This window comes from Prunus persica, chromosome G1, assembly GCF_000346465.2.
Source record: "Prunus persica cultivar Lovell chromosome G1, Prunus_persica_NCBIv2, whole genome shotgun sequence".
NCBI classification, from domain to species: Eukaryota; Viridiplantae; Streptophyta; class Magnoliopsida; order Rosales; family Rosaceae; genus Prunus; species Prunus persica.
The window spans coordinates 23,164,884-23,184,449 of record NC_034009.1 but is presented as its reverse complement, the minus strand read 5'-3'; the positions used below and the strand labels follow the sequence as shown (position 1 = coordinate 23,184,449).

The 19,566-nt window shown below is 37.0% G+C and overlaps 2 protein-coding genes and 1 long non-coding RNA gene across 4 annotated transcripts; 2 read left to right on the top strand and 1 right to left on the bottom strand.

Annotated features, from left to right (window-relative positions):
* LOC109948478 lies at positions 1,492-1,760 on the top strand. The gene is made up of 2 exons (XR_002271114.1): positions 1,492-1,582; positions 1,676-1,760. It is a non-coding gene; the product is annotated as an uncharacterized LOC109948478 (long non-coding RNA).
* On the top strand, positions 6,980-7,708 carry LOC109946825. The gene has a single exon (XM_020555743.1). It carries the CDS (start codon positions 6,980-6,982, stop codon positions 7,706-7,708), a length of 729 nt encoding a protein of 242 aa, XP_020411332.1.
* LOC109949143 (protein FAR1-RELATED SEQUENCE 5-like) lies at positions 12,171-16,371 on the bottom strand. Of its 2 annotated transcripts, XR_002271631.1 has the most exons (3): positions 13,066-16,371; positions 12,839-12,982; positions 12,171-12,548 (listed from the first exon to the last, which is right to left on the bottom strand). XR_002271631.1 is itself a non-coding variant. In XM_020563633.1 (2 exons), the coding sequence occupies exons 1-2, from the start codon at positions 14,685-14,687 to the stop codon at positions 12,889-12,891; spliced, it is 1,716 nt and encodes a 571-aa protein (XP_020419222.1). In that variant the 5' UTR covers positions 14,688-16,371; the 3' UTR covers positions 12,702-12,888. The 2 variants fall into 2 exon arrangements, 1 of the variants encoding a protein (XP_020419222.1); XM_020563633.1 differs by lacking the exon at positions 12,171-12,548 and having other exon boundaries at positions 12,702-12,982.

Sequence of the window (19,566 nt, the reverse complement as noted above, 5' to 3'; positions counted from 1 at the left end):
AATTTATATATTTTTTGAAATAAATATTATTTCATTTGTTACTAAATTTGCCTATGAGAAATGAGAACAGATAATAATAAACTCATGAATAAAAGTGCAAAGCATTTGAAATAAAGGTTGATCTATGACGATTGTGGCTGACTGAAGAAAAAGTTAGAAAGAAAGAAGGATGTGGCAATTGCTTAGCAAGCAGATAGCAGAATAGATGCTTTGCTTTGCTTCCTTCCACTATATTTCTGATTTATTTATTTTGTGTTATGTATGAGATGACAATAATTGTCATGTGTGTGAAGTGCAGAACTTGCCTTGATTAGAGTTTGGATCCATAAATAAAACACGTGAAATTGTTTGTAATTCACATAATCATTGCATTAACAGGTATTTGCACAAAATTTGTCATATTGCTTTGATGATGTTAAATCCTGTGATCAGTAATCCCTATGCTCATGTACTTTGTAAAATTTGTAATGTGCCGGTTGACTAGTTGTGTAAATACCAATGTGATTGTGCAAATACGTGGTAGTATATGTGTTCACGTTATTTCATCTTGTATTTCAGGAAATGGGATCCAACGTGGAGCTGGTATGGCCAGAGTCAGAGGCATATTCGTCACGGGTGAACAACTGCTCACATGCAAATTCATCTCTAGCTGCAATTCGAGCGAAGTTGAGTGCGGAACAATTAGATCAATTCAAGACATCATGCTTTGGCCATCTTCTGAATATAGATAAGATTCAGTTTATGGGCAGATTGTGCATGGAGTTGTGTTGCATAGAGTAGCGGGGCAGGGTGTGAAAGACTTGGATGGACTGAGTTTCTTAATAGGGTGTGACGTTGCTCAGTTCACTCGTTAGGATTTCTGTTTGATCACAGGGCTTCGTTTTGGGGAAGTGCCTGAAGTTTCCAGTGGAGAGAGTGATGAAATTAGACTTCAGAAAAGATATTTTATAGATGAAGGAATTACATGTAATGCCTTAGAAGAAGCATTTCTGAGGTGCACAGAGGAAGATGACATCTACAAGCTAGCTTTTGTTTACTTTGCTCAGTTAGTGGTTTTGGGAAGGGACAAACATTTGAACATCAATCTAAATTACCTGACCCTTGTAGAGGACTTGGATGCGTTCAACAGGTATCCGTGGGGTTCGGTGTCCTTTGACAAAACCCAAGACAGTCTATTTTCTGCACCAACAAAGTATGTGAAAAGCTCTGAAAATGAAGAGGGAAGAGGGAAGGGGAAAAGTAAGGTAACGGGAACAAGCCGGAGAAATGAGAAGGGCAAGAAGGATAAGCATGGTGAAGCGCAAAGGGATGGATGGAGTTTTAAAGGTTTCACGTATGCTTTCCAGGTACATGGTAATAATGTTCATGTCAATTATGTTTTGTGGACTTTAAAACTTAAATAATGACTTTTGTCCTGTAAATTGTGTAGATTTGGGTATATGAATTAATTCCTAGAATGGCGGACTTGAATTATTGCAAAGTTGTTGATCCGACAGCTGTCCCGCGTATTTTGCGATGGAGAACTACTACGTCTGTTCCTGAGATGAGAAAGTTGAACAATTATTTTTTCTAGAGCAAAGAGGTTTGGTTTGCAGCCCTTAGAACTATTTATAAGATTCAATGAAATTATGAAGTAGAATGATTGAATATGACTCTTGTCTGTATTCTGAAACAGTCAGTTCAGTTGCGGGCGCTATGTCCGAGTGAAGAGGAAATGAGACAACCATATTGGAGTTGGCCACAGGATCGCCCTGCTGTTGTCTCGGCAGAGTCAATTCCTTCTTCATGTGCTGACCTTGATGAGTTTAACAAGGCGGTAAGCTTGTTGAGGTCCGAGATGTTTCAAGTATAGCGGGAAAAAGACGTCCTTCAATTAAAGGTCATACGGATGGAAAAACTTTTGGACCACTGTTTAGGTCTTCAGTTTGAGAAGGAAGTAAGGAGGGACCTAGCTTTACTGAAAGAGAGGACGAATCGTTATGTCATCTCACATCTATTTAAGGGAAGTGAGGAAATGGATGACATTCAATGGGATGAAGGGCCAAGTAACAGAAATGAGGGAGAGGAAAAGGAAGATGAAGGGATTGAAGGGGGTGAGGGGCCAAGTAATAGAAATGAGGGAGAGGAAAAGGAAGAGGAGGGGATTGAAGGGGGTGAAGTGCAAGGAAAACCAAGTGAGGTAGAGGAAGCTCAAAGGAAAAGAAGTGAAGGAGAGCAACTGAAAATAAAAAGCAGCAAGGGAGAGGAAGCGCAAAGAAAGAGCAGTGAGGGAGAGGATCCGCAAAGAAAAAGAAGGGAGGGCAAGGAAGTGAAAAGACAAACAAGTGAGGAAAAGGAAGTGCAAAGAAACCAATGTGAGAAAGAAGATAATGAAGTTATGTTGCTTGGCGATGACATTGGCGAAAGCACGGAGGGGACAAAGGTTGAGTTTACTGTCGGGGACATTGATTTGGATCAACCTACAGCTGTGCTATCTCAGTTGAACGTTTGGTTGAATGATAAAAGTAAAGCTGTGGAACAAGGGGTCCAATTACGGAAAAGGAAGAGGATCATTCCTATGTGGAAGATCATTGAAGGTAGTGAATTGGTTCCAAAAACTCTGGCAGAGACAACCGGACTTCAGACGTTAGACCCAATGAAGGCGATTCCGCATGATGATCTGGTGAAAGTGCTAAAACTTTGTTGGGAATGGCGCCATAACCCAAAGTAAGTCCCTTGTTTTTTGAGATAGAAGGCATGAGTGTATATATTTTTTAATTGTTGTGTTCTAAAACTTTTTTATATTCATAGTTTGGTGATGCAATTTGGCAACGTGGAAGCTGATATTGAATTCTTCGCTTCCCTCGTCAAAGCTGATGGTTGGCTGAAAGGAGATGTAAGTTTAATTGATTATGCATTTGTTTTAATGTACATAGATTATGAGATTGACAAGAAAAACATGTTGCAGCACATTGATTTAGGGTTGTATCTCATCCGGAAGCGACAACAAGAGTTGGAGGAAGTAGAAATATCGGACTGGACAACGACCGATGTATTTTTTATGGTATGTCATGGGCCTTGACCAAGTGCTGTTAATTACAAATTATCCATACTTGCTTTGTGGAGGTGTTTAACCATTGATTGTTTTCTATTTGACAGAATCACATTCGTACTTGCTTTGCGGATAATAAAAAAAAAAAAGAGCAGGTTGGGTGGAAAATTAGAAACAGTTTACTGAACGTTGTAAATGGCAAGGTTCCGGCGTGTGGGATGGATTGGCAGAACGCATATAAGGTGTATGCCCCTTGTATGTTGACGAAGTACAAGCATTGGGTGGCTGTAATGATTGATCTGGTTAAGTGTGAAATCAAAGTGTACGATTCAATGGTTTCACTTATTCCAGATGAGATCTTAAAGGAAGAACTCGCCCCGCTTTCAATTACAATTCCAAATCTTCTCAACACCATCGACTTTTATGAAGAAGGTGTTTACGCAAACAATTGCAGCCGAGATTGGTGGTGTCCGTGGCCAATAGAGCGTGTGGATGTTCCACAACAGTCTAATCAGTAAGCACAACTTTTTATTTAATTTTATTACTTTAAATTGTCAATTACGTTAGAATGTCATTAGTTGAATTGATCGAGTTCTTGTTTTGCTTCAGAGGCGATTGTGGCATGTTCGTGTTGAAGTACATTGAGCTTTTGAGCGCTGAGATTCCGTTAGCTACTTGCACCTCGCAGAACATGCCCTTTTTTCGGTTGAAATTGGCTGCAGAGATAACACGGGGAGATGCTTACATGCCATGATATGGGTTGAACTTGGTTTAGGTACATGATGATTAAATAGGTTTTGGGAATGTCCAATTTCAAACTCATGTAAATACACAATAGAGACCTACGGGTCCTTTTCGAATTCTACCTCTGCTCCTCTATTCTTCTTCATCTTTCTCAATCTTAGTGTATTTTTGTACATAAATTGAGGTTTAAGTTATTGGACAATAACAATTATAACCAAAATAGTGGCAAATATTATAACGGATGCATGCTTTCATTTTGATTAGTGTGATACTACGCTATGTTTATTCTGATATTGTCCTAAATGTATATGGAGTTGGATGCAGAGCATAGACAGAAAAATGAAGAAACTGAAATGGAGATGCTGAGGCTTGGTGAGGAGAAAAGTAAATGGATCTGTAAATCTATTGCACGTAGGCAATCTAAATGGATAGGCAGATGAGTTTTTGAAGTTAGACACATGTCATTCCCATACATAGAATGTGCATATGGGTCCGTAAAGTATTTTTTTATTTAATGAAACAAACTTCTGTGTAATATGCCTAACTCCTTCACGACATTTACATAACCTTAACCAAACTGCATTGAATTGGGATTTAAAGACTGCATATGTGAATTGGGATTTGAAGATGGCTTTTTAAGTGTATTACATCATTGCAAAGTGATATGTCATCGTTTATGCAAGCCACCATTAATCGCAATGGGTTGCATCTTAATAAGGTACATAATCAGCGGCTATGGCCTCGCCTCCAATGTTTTATTCAACCATGCCCTCTTTATAGAAATACATGAAAAAATATCTCCTGGTGCAATGCTATAAAAACTCCCTATTGGTTCCGTACCGCCCCTCGGGTTTGAATCCCTCTCTCCTTTATAATCGGTTAATAAATTCGTTGATTTTTTTTTATTGGTTTTGAGCAGATCAGTAGCATAAAAGTAATGTATATTGGTGCATCTATATTGCATGTCTGTTGCGTCTATATTGCTTCTCTATTGCGTGTATATCTTACATTTATTGTATGTGTATTGATTGTTTATTGCTTACGAAGGAAATAAACGACAATACACAGGCAACAGACAAGCAATATACACACAACAAACACACAATATACACATAATAGATATGCAATATACACACAATAGACATGCAATATACACACAATAGACATGCAATATACACACAATAGACATGCAATATACATCAGTCCCCAATTACACCAACCATAACGAAGTCGTATTCAATAGGAAATTAAACTTACAGTTGTTCTTCCTACTAAAAGAAAGAATAAGGTCTGTTTCCCCCCTTAAATCTTACTTGAGTGGTACTTGTGCCCTCAATAAACATCCAATATTGGAGCAATAACATTCGATATACATGCAGCAAACAATCAATAAACCTTCAATAACCATTCAATATCGGTTCAATACCATGCGAAATACATGCAGTTAACAATCAATAAACATATAAACAATCAATAAACGTTCAATATCGGTTCAATAACATGCGAAATACATGGATTTAATAATCAATAAACCTTCAATAAACATGTAAACAATCAATAAACTTTCAATAAATATTCAATATCGGAGCAATAACATGCAAAATACATGCAGTAAAAAAATCAATAAACCTTCAATAAACATTCAATATCATGCGATTTATATGCAGTAAACAATCAATAAACTTTAAGTATACGCAATTAAACAATCTATATACACTACCTAATTATACAATTTTTAAAAAAATTGTATTGTCTTGTTATTGCATCGTATTGGCCCTGTATTGTGATTTTATCGTCTTCGTATGATTTTCTTTTTTTAAACAAAGTCTTGGAAAGTTTTTGCTGGGTTTCAAACAAATAAATGCTTTTGTTTAAATTCAATGCCAATCCACCTATTTCAAGAACAAATATCACAAAATGGGTTTGAAAACTCATTGGTGGTGCGTGCAACATGTCTTTTTGGGGAGAACTTTCACAATCTTTGAAACCGTGCACTTAATTGCTCATTAGAAGAACAAATAATATGACAATTGATACAACTAATAAAACTAATACCAAGTCCTTAATGGACTTCAGCATATTCAGCATTGTAGCATCATACGTGTCAGCTTGATGTTCTGCTTCAGCGGAGGTTACATCAACCCATTCGAATCCATTGCAACTGGTGGCTCCCTAATTGCAGGCATCATATATGGAAAATAATTATGTCAGAGTTAGACATAGGTTTTTTTTGACCCACATACATATTCTTGAAATGAAAACTTACATAGGAGGTTAGACACTTCCAAAATGGCTTCCCTCGATTTTTGTCTGATTTTGAAACCCGAAGCACCATTATAGCTCCACAATACTGACACCTCTTTGTTTGAGCTGGAGATGAAGACGAAGACATGTTGAATCTTCTCAGTTGTACCTCTTCTCACTCAGATCTTCTCACTGAAACCTCTTCGGACTCATACCTTCTCACTCATAGTTCTCAGTCATACCCCTTCACTCATAACCCTAAACTTCTCACTCAGCTCTCTCTCATCTTTGCCCAAATTGAATTATATCCTTCTTTTCTGTGTGTGGGTGGGTTGGTCACGATCTGGACACCTGTACCGTCAGAATTGTGACATCTTTTACCCCGAAAAGCAATATAATATTTCACTACCAAATATTAATCTGAAAATTGAGGGGACACAGCTTGAAATTTATTATTTTATTTATATTTCATTAAGGCAACTAGTTGGATAAGAATTCATCATTATTGGTTCAATTTTAATAACATTACTAGGGGTAGTTGGGTGTGGGAAAATGAAAAAGTATATGATGGGACCTCCTGTCACTAGTCAGTAATCCATCACATTTGTATCAATTAATTTGATAGCGAGAAAATCCCAAAAATGGCTATGCAAATAGGTTATTAATTGACTTTTTGACTGTCTGACTCTCTATGCAATGTTATGACGTTTTCCCTTCTTTTGTCTTCAGTTTTAGGGTGTTGGGTTCAGTTTCTTTAAAAACGGTCAACTTGGAAAAACCCCAACTGAAAACACCTTTTCAAAACACTATAAACAGAGGCTACAACAAAACGTGTACCCCAAATATTCTGATTTCTCCCCTCTGCCACTCCTCAAATCGTTCCATTCCAAAAAAATTTCAATGAATTCGAAACATTTCACTACAGTCGGAGGAAAGAGAAGGAAGCATCTCCATTTGGATATGCCCCAAGCCTTCATCCCGGAGTTAGCTTGGTTTAAAGTGATGTTATACGTGGCAACCCAATCATCGGAAGATCTCTTCCGTATGGCATCTGTGTGCCTATTGTTCCAAACTTTGGCAAACAGTCCACAAGTGTGGAACACCATTTCAACGGCAAAGTACCCAGACCATCCTAGCTGGTACCGTGCCAGACTTGCGGTCCAGCATTTCTTGCAACAATGCAGGGCCTGCGATAACCCTGAGTCGATATTTAGAGAAGCATTCCAAGTTTTTTTCAGGCAGGGTAACGTGGAAGCGTTGTATGGGATGCGCATTGCAGCCACGGCAGGCCATATGGAAGCGGCATATGTAGTTGGACTACTTGGTATGTCCGGAAATGGTCAGTCAAAAGAGGATGCATTAGAATTCTTGTGTTCTTTGAATCAACGTAACAACATTGATATGAAAGAAACCAGGGATGCTTTGACACGAAGATTAAGTGGACCAATAGTTGCAAGACATATTGTAGATATGTTTGACTATGGGAAGATTAAGTTCAATCACTGCAGCGCTTGTAATAACAATGAATGGTATTTTGTTATTCAAGGCTGGCCTAGTGAAGATAAGATAAATCCTGCCTTCTGGACTTGTTGCAATCGATGCAAATGGCACCGTGAGAGTATTTTTTGGTTCAAGGTGATGCGTGCGTATGTTGCGCGAGTGAATCCATACCCTTTTAATTTGTTGTAGTATGTTTTTGCGATTTTTATGCATTGTGGACTTGCTTCTCTTCTGTTCTAGGTTGGCTGGCTACGTTGTACAAATGTTGTCTAAATGTTGGGTTTTAATCTATTTTGTCTGGTGTTTGTGCTGTCATAAACCGTTTTATATATAAATGTATAATATATATTATATAGCTGATTTATTACTGACATCATAGACGGCTAGGAATGACATTTTACTGACACAGATATTTTGCACAACTGCAATCTTCATATTTGGTAAACGAAAGGTCATGCATGGAGTAAATAGGTGTCTTTTCACCAGTGCTTGGGAATGACATTTTCCCACTTAGCATATCCCAACTGATTTGGTTACATGTTTCTTAAGCAAAACTTATATGGAGTGAATGACGTTGAATTATTTTTTCCTGATGTTGTACAATGGATGACTTGTATATTTCCATTTTATTTTTCAAAACATCCCTTCAACCTAAAAATTTTAAAAATTAACAAATTGAAGAAGAGAGAAACCGATTAGCACCAGAAATGGCCTATTCGCACGGAGAATAAAATTTAATACAAAAGTTGGAGTAAATATAATTAACAAATGGACAGCCTAAAAAGTAATATCATAATAATTCAATTAATTTAGAATAAATAATAATAAAATACTAATGTAGCATAACCATGAAACAGGGAATTCAGTAGGAAGCTGAAATCTCAATAAGTTCGTAGCACTTTTCGGAACATTATTGGAATTTTTGTGTATTTAGTTATGAATTTTCCAAGAAAAAATAATAAAATAATAATTTAGGGTAAAATGCAAGGAGGTGGCCATGTTGACCGACGTACACTTGTGCAACTGGTGAAAGGTGTCGGGCTCAGATCGCGCCAGGTGTCCTCTGCCAATTATTTTTGCTTTTTTAGTGCAAAGATCTTTGAAAATAGGTAATAAATAGTAGGAAAATCCTAAAAATGCCTCGAAAATTACTCCGGCCTCCTTGTGACGTTATGAAACTAGGGGAACCTATAAATCATCCATTTCGTAATGAAAAATTCTAAATTATTTTACATAACTCACTTTCCTCTTAACCCTAAGTATATATGTTTGTTAACTTAAACTTCAATAACCTACTTCAACAAGCATCTCCCGTTAATGTTCGGAATAATTTTTAAAAATGCGTAACAATGAATCGGAGAATTCAGCAAGGGAGATAGAGTGTCAATGAGTTCGTAGCAATTTTCGGATCATTTCTCTAATTTTTTTGTATTTAGTTATGAATTTTCTAAGAAAAAGTAATAAAATAATAATTTAGGGTAAAAGGCGAGGATGTGGCCATGTTGATTGACGTACACTTGTAAAAGTGGTGAAAGGTGACGGGCTCAGATCGCGCCAGGTGTCCTCTGCCAATTATTTTTGCTTTTTTAGTGCAACAATCTTTGAAAATAGGTAATAAATAGTAGGAAAATCCTAAAAATGCCCCGAAAATTACTCCGACCTCCTTGTGACGTTATAAAACTAGGGGAACCTATAAATCATCCATTTCGCAATTAAAAAATCCTAATTATTTTTACATAACTCACTTTCCTATTAACCCTAATTCACTTTAACAAGTATATTTCCTTAATATTCGTTATATAATTTGTAATAATACAAGAATTAGTTTCCCTATATAAAATAATATGTGGCTTATAATAATGTACATATATAATAATTGCACATGCTTTGAAGCCATCATTGCAACTACGCCTAGAGCTTTGAACACCTCAGAAGTATTCAATAAGTTGTCCGCATGCAACTGCACTTAGAGTTTTCAACACGTCAGAGGTATTCAATAAGTTGTCCACATGCAACTGCACCTAGAGTTTTTAACACGTCAGAGGTATTCAATAAGTTGTCCATATGACGCCGCATTGGGAATCAGTAATATATTTTCTATCATGTCCAATCACATAAAACAAAGCCATACTTTTTCTGAAAAACCTCACACAAGTGAAGCAATTTTAAAATATTAGTGAATATTTGTCCTAGTGTATATGAGTGATTATATATTCAGTCTGCATTTTTTTCACAGTATATGTTAACTTTGAGAGGGATTCCACAAACATATAATATAAAGAAAGAAAAAAATAATAGGAGATGAACCAGTACAAAAAACAATATATAAATGGTACATAATAATTCCATAACCTTGTCACAAACGCACAGACAAATGCTTTTCCATAAACATTGTCCTAACATATAATAAATAAAGGCAACATTGCATATGATGCAACCATGTCCAAATCTGATACGTGATAAATAAAAAATGGACATGGCAGCAACATATGACTGAAGTAGATGGGCTCTTTGCATCTTGTGTTATCGTAATTAAAGACATCAAAATATTAAGGTTGAAATCTTCCATAGTAGTAAGCATCAAAATAGGTTTGAAGCAGAGTTTAACGAAAATTCCAATTCCACTGATTTGCCTCTGCTCAAACACGAGAACCAAAATGGTTACTTCCCTTGCTGAGTATATTTGTTAACGTCGGAAACGGTAATAGATGACCAATCAAACCCGGGTACGACGAGTTTTGCATAGGATCGGAAGTAGTCGAATCCAGCTTGCATCACACGCTTTTTTGACTCCACTGCATTAGATGAGTTCTTGTATTTTTGAACAGCTACACTCCGAAGTCGTTTGTGTCTACGCTTCATGTGCAGCAACTTCGCCCTATCCAGATTGGCCTGCCTTTTGTCATCTTCAATTTGGCCTTCAAGAAATTCCAAACGTGCCCTTGCCCTTTGGATTTCATCACCAAGTTGAAGATGCCTCTCCTTCCAAAAAGCAAGAACTCTTTTAGACTCAAAACTTCCAACAAAATGGTCATTCTGTCTAGGAATGTGACATTGCTTGTCTGGTGACTCACTTGCGTTTCGAAGGCGGTCTTTGTTTGGAGGGGTGTTTATTATGCTCACATCAAACTTGGTTAGTAAATCCATTCTATGGGGGGAGTGAGTTTCTATGGAGGAGAGAGTTTTAGTAGATGGAGACAGATTCGGTGGAGGAGTGAGTCTTGTGTGGAAGGAAAATTTCTATGAAAGGGGTGATAGTAATACCAATAAAAGGGTTCCCACCAAAAAATATTTGCTTGACAATGTATAAATTATTTTTTGGTCTGATACAATCTAAGTTTAATCCTAACTAGTTTGGTTGAGTTCACTAACTAGATGTCACTTCCATTGAGTTTCTTTCAACCACTATCAGTGGTGTAAGGAGAGTGTGAGGTTGACATGATTGAAAAGCAAAACCTGACACCTTTTTTTTTTAAAATTTGAAAAAAAGTACATATGTTGACTACACACAAGCTTTGGTATGTTGGTCTATAAACCTATGTTCCCTTTCTCAAACGAAATTGCATATGCAATCCTCATCCTCCCAAAACAAAGAGGGTTATTCAACCATGTCAACCTCTTTAGGCGCCAACAACACAATCAAAGATGACAAATTGGAGTCGCAGGTTCTATTTCCACATTGTACTCACCGACCCCTTCCTTTTTCAACATCATTTGGGAGTGAAGGGGACTCCGATGATCCATTAGAGCCAATACATGCAGTCACTGGCAAGCTGGATTATAATTCCAGACTGATCAATTTATGGAACGAGAAATGTGTTGAAGACGAGGGAATTTTGGCTGATCTTAACATTAGAGTGAACAAAGCGTTCTCCCAAAAGAACAAGTACTTGAAGCTGAGTCATAAAAAGAAGCTGAAAGCTGAGGAGTTGGATACAGTAATGAATGATGAAATTAAAGGTTGTTTGATGAACCATATGCAATGCGAAGAGCACCGTAGTGAACTGAAGTTGGCATTCAACGAAGGATTCGACAAATTCCGAGCATTTGCGGCAACTACTCATACAAGTTATGATTGGAACTATGTGTCTCCTGATGCTGTGAGAGAGATACTAGACGATGGTGGTGACATGAATGAGCATAAGCACGTCAAAGCTGCTCGGAAGAAGCCGACCGATACGACTAAGTGATTACGGCTACCGCTGTTCAGTTGGTTGAGGGTGATCGTTGTATTGCACAAATTAGAAGTATATTCCCTTAATGTCATTTTGATTTCAATAAAACACAAATATCGGTTTCATTTGCTTCATATATAATTATTGGGACTATGTATTGCAAGTCATCATGTGTTCCTTCTATCTAACATTATATTTTGCAAAAATCGAAATATTATTCAATAAGCAGTGAATATCACAGCAAGCTGGGAATCAGTAAAGTCTCATTATCATGTCCATTCACATTAAAGAGCTGGCGTACTTTTTCTCAAAAAAAACTGACACGTGAGTCATAAATAACATAACATGTGCTATACATTGTTTAGTGAATGGTTTATGGTTTATTTATATATAATAAAATTCCAAATATTGCTGAAGATTTATTTCGTCTATATCACTAGGGACATGAGTGACCATAAGCATGTGAGACCTGCTAAGAAGAAGCTGACCAATACGACCGAGTGATTGTGGCTACCGTTGTTCAGTTGGTTGGGGAGATCGTGGTATTGCTAAGAGGGAGCACATAATATGTTTTGCAATCAATTTTTCTTTTGTGTGTGGAATTAAGAGTAGTTATGTAAGTTAGTGTACCCTTTAATTTTAATATTCTCCAACCGTTCGAAATTGCAATGTACTTTTTCTTTTTTACACGCTGCTTTCTATTCGCTATGTTCCAACATAGTGCTTCAAGTATCCTTCAGTTACAAATGTTTACAAAATCGTGCCCCTAATAACCAGAACCAAAAAGTGGGTACTGCTGGAAATCATTACTGTTAATGGAAACAACAGCTGGCTGCTGCAAATGCTGCATTAGCCTGTGATATAATCAATGAATCTCTGTTAAAACATAATTCACCCTAAACTACCCATTTTACATGGTAAAAGTCATTGCTTCTTCACATAACTCAAAATTTCATACTTTATCAAATGTCTATGAAAATTTCTAAATAGGGAGAAGACGTAAAATTAACATGTGTCCAAATTTCATGCAAGAATGAAACCAAGCAAATTTTCTTTTCAATTACCAGTGGACATAGTAAGACCTCATCAGTGGACATGAACAAAAAAACAATAATAATCAAAAACTGAATCTATAAAACTTCACCTGATCATTAATCTTCATAACAACCAGATTTCGTCTAATAGAAACATAAATCATTCAGTTGGTCCGTGCATCCTGTCAAATTCGTCGAATAATGGGTCACTACGTTCTATTGGAGTTGATTCGTCATTGTTCGACGGTGATGTCCTGCATAAATATCAAACACAAGCACATAAAAAATTTCCCTATTCAAATTTTAGATGTTATTATAAATAGTGTTAGCATCTTACGATGTGTTCAAATTTCTTGGGCATTGTCTTCTATCATGACCAATGTGTCCACACTCTCGACAGTGTCTAATCCCTCGCTTCATTGCGTTTTCCTTTGCTCCCGTTACTCCTTTCGACCTTCCTTTGCACCTCACTCTCTTAGGGTCTTCCATATATTGTGTTTGAGAGCTGGACCCTCCAACTTCGTTATTACTTGGTCCATCCTTCAACAACTTCAACTTCACCTGCAAACTTTTTAGAGTCTCTGACAGTAGCTCACATCCTTCTTCACTCATTAATGCATCCTCAACCACATCTGAAGCAAGTCGAGACATTGTACACCACTTTATTAAAAGACCAGGATCTGCACAGTCTTTAATTTCGTTGCCATTTGCATCTGACACCAATCCAGATTTCGCAGTTTTCTTCCACCTCTTCAAAATATATTTATCGGGCATATATTCAATCTGGTCCCTTCTGAACAATGCTAGGATGTGCTTGCAAATAATTCCAACAAATTTAAATCTTTTGCAGCTACACGATGCGTGGTCAGAATCTTTGACATATATGACTTCTGCCACTCTTGTTTCCCAATTTTTCCTTTCACTCACATGAAAGACAACTTTAGAAGTATCCTCTGTTTTGAGCTCTAGGAAACATGCTGTACTTTGTATTAGTTCTTGCTCAAACTTTTGAAACATTGTCCTTGTGTACAAGGTAGCCATTTGTTTGTTCATTGGCATCGGTAGAATACATTGAGCCACTTCAAATGCATCTACGTGATCAGCAACTAACTCTTTTTCACGTTGATGAGAAAGTGCCCTCTCAAATCGTATTATGAAATCCATCAACGAATTTCTCCTTGATATGTATTGCTTGAAAAAACCATGAGAACCTTCTGCTCTTTGGCTGCTTGACATTCCAGCGGCAAAAAATTGTCGTGCGTAGGCTGAAACCCAAGATTTCCTTAAATCAAACATTGAACTTAGCCATGGATGGTCAGTCAAACCAGCCTTTGTAACCACAATATTCCATTTTGCATCAAACTCATCCTTATTGTCAGTATCCCATATGGCTTTCTGAAATTCACGCCAATACTCCTTATAAGCAGAATGTGGTAACTTAACAGAGAACTTTGATGTGATGTGCCATATGCAAAGTCGATGAAATGTAGTCGGGAAGGCTATTGAAATCGCTATGGCCATTACCGCATCTTGATCTGTAATGATCGTTTTAGGTTCGCCATCTGGCATGGCTTTCTTAAACTCCTCAAACATCCAAACAAACGACTCAGTCGTTTCCTTGCTCAAAAATGCGCATGCTAAGACAATTGTCTGACCATGGTTATTAACTCCCAACATGGGTGCAAATGTCAAGTCGTATCGATTCGTGTTGAATGTGGTATCGAATACAACAACATCTCCATAAAACCCATACGCCCGTCTAGAAGTTGCATCTGCCCAAAAACATCGACTAAACCTGTCATGGCCATCTCCCTCAATCTTGAAATAAAAAGCCTCATTTTTTTTCTGTTCAGCCATAAAATACTCTGTCACTAGTTCAACATCGTGGTTCCTCAACTTCCCATTCACACTACATTCAAGATTGTAGATATCTTTTTTGATAAAACCGATTTTATCCATTCCTCCGGATTGCACCTCGAAAATACTTACCTTGTGATGAATGAGAATATTAACTGAACCCAACTATTTTGTGAGTACTTTTGTAGAATCTGAAATATGACGGTGTGATCTCAATAAATGCATTCTTTCTGAGGGTGTCATCTTATGATTGTGTCCCTCTGCAAAAAGAGAGATGGTATACTTCTTGCTCCCATTTGTCTTCACAACCACAATCTTAGCTTTGCAATTGCATCTACTTATTCCCCGTTGTCTTTTTCTCTCCCGAGTTTCATCTCTCCTGTATGCACCTTGTTTGCAACATACAAATTCTTTCCTCAAAATCTCTTTCTTATTTTTCCCCCAAAAGCTGGAATGAAGTCGAATACCAAAGCCAGCCAAGAATGCATATCTATTATAGAAATTGTAAACGAGGTCAAGTGAGTCGAACTTCATCCCAACTGCTGGTGTTTCCTCATTTCTTACTTCAGGAATATAAACCCTCCCATTAGCTGTTGCACATTCATCACTCTCTGAGCCCCTAGACATTTTATCTACGTATATTATTGATCCACTTCTATATTACTGCATAGCAAATATTAATTCATTAATCAGTCATTATTGCATCACAACATATCAATGCATTCCACTTACACAAAACATTGCCCAAATTGACACAAAATACGCATAGCCTAACTTCCGATTACACAAAACGCAAGCAAAATTTAATAATAGTTACGTCATCTCTTGTGAAATAATCTGGAAAAAATAACATTAGAACCAACATGTTCAACTAAGAACACAAATGTAATTCAAACCACCAATTACAGAACTTCATCCAATATCCTCTCCAAATGCTTACTCCTAATGTCATTAAGCCTAAGTTTAGGATCTTTTACCTACATTTCATAATTTTCCACCCCCACCAAAAACAATCAACCAAGTATATTGAATATTCATAAGGAAATGACACATTATTGATTCCAAATATGACGCATTATTGATGCCACAAATGACGAATTTTCCACCCTCACAAAAAATAAACCAAACCCAATAAAATCAATCCAGCAAGTGAACTTACCTCTCAAAATCAATCGGGAGCTCTGAAGTCAGTCAGCTTGAGAGAATGTAGTGGACATTACAGAAGACTCTTTGGTATTTGAGACTCCATCTCTACCAAAATTGAGGAACAACTGCTGCTGCGGCGTCTAGCTACAAAAAGAGATATGCTACTTTGCTTTCATCTGGAATCTTGTCAACTGAATGAAAAACAGAAGGGGTTTTCACTTGACCCATAGAATCAAAACAGGGCAACAGCTAGGTAAGAGCCATTCTTTGTAATACCGAGGATACCATAGATCGCAGGCCTCCCAAGGAGCTAATGACAATCGAGTGACTATAAGGTTTGGGAGATTTGGATCCTTCTAATTGTGGGTTTGCTTTACATTCAAAAAGAGAGGATTGTGTTCTTCAGTTTTTCACAGAGAGGGAAAGAGGGGAAGAAGTTGGGTTTCTAACGGGTTAGATTTCAACCCGATTCTACATGCACCCTCTTTTAAAAACTCACCGTTGGATGAAATCCAACGGCTCTTACATACCCCTCAAAAACACCCCTTATAACTTTCCACTCACTATAGAAGGCCCCTGCTAGATATATCAACAACAACAACAGAAAAACACTTCTACTAGATAATTAAGAAAAACTAATATAATGACAATTATTGCTCCAAGTTTAATAACTTTGAACATCAAAACTACTTCGAGATGGGCTCAATGGACAAGTTCGAGATTCATTTTTCATTTTCTAAACATGCAATTTATTGTGCAATTTAAAATCGGACAGTTTATATTTCAATTTGGTGGCATTAATTTGTTTCCAAGTGAAAATGGCTATAGTTAAGAAAATATAGGGTTCTTACAACAAAGTATCCTAGAGAAGAATTCCTTATGCTAGTTGATTTGGCAGATGATCATATAACACCAATCGTTCCCTAAAAAACAAAATGTTGGTCATGCTTGGAAAACGCTAAGGTCTGAAATGCATGTCAAATGAAGTACAAAAGTTTCTATTGTGTTCAATTGACAAATATGAAACTAAAGCAAAGACAAAAGATTTGGACGAGAGAATACCTATTCCATCTTTTTCAGAGATTGCTATCTTCTAAAAAAAGTGTTCAGCTTTCATCGTCATTCAATGGCTGAGGTTGGTGGATAAAACTATTTCTCTATGAATGTAAAGCTACCTCTTTGTTGCGAGTGGTGAGTAATACCATGCTTCTTGATTCCTCACACAATGGAAAAACAGGTTTCAATGACTCCTATGCCTCAATGGTCCAAATGTCATCCACAACTATCTTGTAGTTTAAGATAAATTTCCCTTGCTATTTCATCATCCACAGTTTTGGAATTTCTTTTCTTTTGTCTTTATCAGCAGAAAGAAGTTTAATTAGAATTCCTTCCCAAACAGACCTCACTTGATATTGTTGACCTATACATACCCAAACAAAACAGCCAAAATGTTTTCTAACATTCGTATGATGATATATTTGTTTTGCAAGAGTCGTCTTGCCCAAACCACCCATACCCCATATAGAAACAACTCGGCGGCTGAATTCTTTCTTCACCAAATGCATGACCAATTCTTCCATGCTATCCCCTAACCCAACAACATCCCATTCTATAATATGAGAATAGGTGCATCTTAGTTGTTGCTGCCTCTCGTACAAAGAAGTGGCACCTCCGATTTCCCTAATATTATAACTTTGCAAGCTTGATCTTAAAGTAGAGAGTTGGGCGGTAATCATCTAAATTTCTAACCCAATGTTGTGAAGATCATTCCTTGTTTCACTACACAACTAAATCTTCTCAGAAAATTCTTAACCCCTCTTTGACTGTTGTTAGCCACTCTCAAGAAAAAAAAAATTCTACAACATCCTCCAAATCATATGCAGCATTTCTTACTTTTGCAACCACAACACGCATCGTTGCATCCTCTCGTTGCCTTATATCTGTATCTTTCAAAAAATCCTGGATTAACAGCAACTCAGTTTGTGCAGACTCAATTTGATTGTCGACTCTGTACAAGAACTTCGCTTCTTGGACGATGAGGCGCCTGACCCTTTGAACCACAAAGGAAACTACTGCCTCAACCATAGTCTCCTTGATCAAGCAACACAAGCTATGGGAAACAATACCCCACCCACAGTCATTATGTACACAAATATAAGCACAAGAACAAATAGCTCAACTAGTATATCATATTCTCAGTAAACAAAAACATAATTGTTTGTTATCTCAGTAAACAAACACCACATACAAGCACAAATTGGCAGCAATAAAGCTCTAAGATAATTGGGCAGCAACAAAAAGAGATAGTTCAAACAATTTCATATAACAAGTTCCAATAATTTCTATTATGAGGAAAAACTTAATTATTAGTTGTGTCAGTAAAAAAAAACACCACATACAAGCACAAATTAACAGCAATCAAACTCTAAGAAACTTGGGCAGCAACAAAAAAGAGAGTTCAAACAATTTATATTATGAGGAAAAAGCCATAAGAAGAAACAATCAAAAAGATATATGGTAGGGAAGGAGATAGATAATTTTCAGTGCCCATTTCCCTTAGGGAAGAGTGAATTGAAGAAAATAGAAAGATATTAAAACCTTTTTAATTAAAGAGAAAGGGGATATTGAGAAGAAATTAATCTAATATTAAACTTACATGAGTGGTGTGGCTTCTAAAGATTGAGTTCAGTAGAAGAAAGAAGGGAACAATATGAGAACAAATTAAGCAAGCGAGCATTGATGAGCGGCAGTAAGCAAGCTGCTATAGAGGCATAAATTAAACTCGTTAAGAGCAAAGAAGTTACATAGTATTGGAGTCTTGATGGGCCAATATGAAATTAGTATGGGTTGTGAACAATTATATTTGCGTTGGAGTAACTACGTAGGCATAAATTAAACTGGTTAAGAGCAAACAAGTTTGTTTCATAGTATTTTCCAACCTTGGGAGCTTGAGCTTGAGCTTGCCTACAGCGGTGAAAATGGAGAGAAAATTGTGTCGCCAGGGCCACTGACCCTACAATGTTTTTTATGTCACGACCTGATTTGAAAATAAGGAATATTCTCGATTCATGGTTTAAGTCATACTATAGTAATAAGAATAAAATCCTACAACCATGACATGATGAGAAATAGAGCCACAAATAATACAAATTTACTTAACAACACAAAATCAGAGTCGCAGTAGCTCATAGTTAAATACACACTCAGATTTTTATCAAACGGTTGACTACTTACAATTATTAATTACACAAATCAACAACAAAAGCCCAGCAGCTTAGTTGAAACCCGCTTCCTCAGACTTCTTCTTGAATCTTGCACAATCTATTGGGGTATGAGCATTCTAATGCCCAGTAGAGTACCGTCAAACCCCTCAAGGTCAACTATCACAGTTAATCAAAGTGTCATACATCAAATAACACAAGATACAGAAATTATGCAACTATACCAAATAAATAAATTTGCATATGCGGTGATGCCATGAACTCACTCCCTTCTAATCTCACTAATTCATACCTTAGGGCAACAAGCTTGCATGTCCCATACCATGCGTTTTACCATTGCGGCTCCGAATACCCTAAAATATGAACTAGCGCCCATCCGTCCCTTAACCTAGTTTTCTTTTGTTTACGAATTTCTCAAATTTCACTTTTTGTTAGAGGCTCTGCTCCTATCACCTCAATATATTCAAGCCCTGCTCCTGTCACTTGAATATATTCCACATTTTTACTCAAATATATCTGGGTCTTCTCCCACCCCTTAGATATACCTCAAACGACATACACACCCTAAATACCACTGTATTTATGATGAATATGTAATGCAGCACAAACATCAT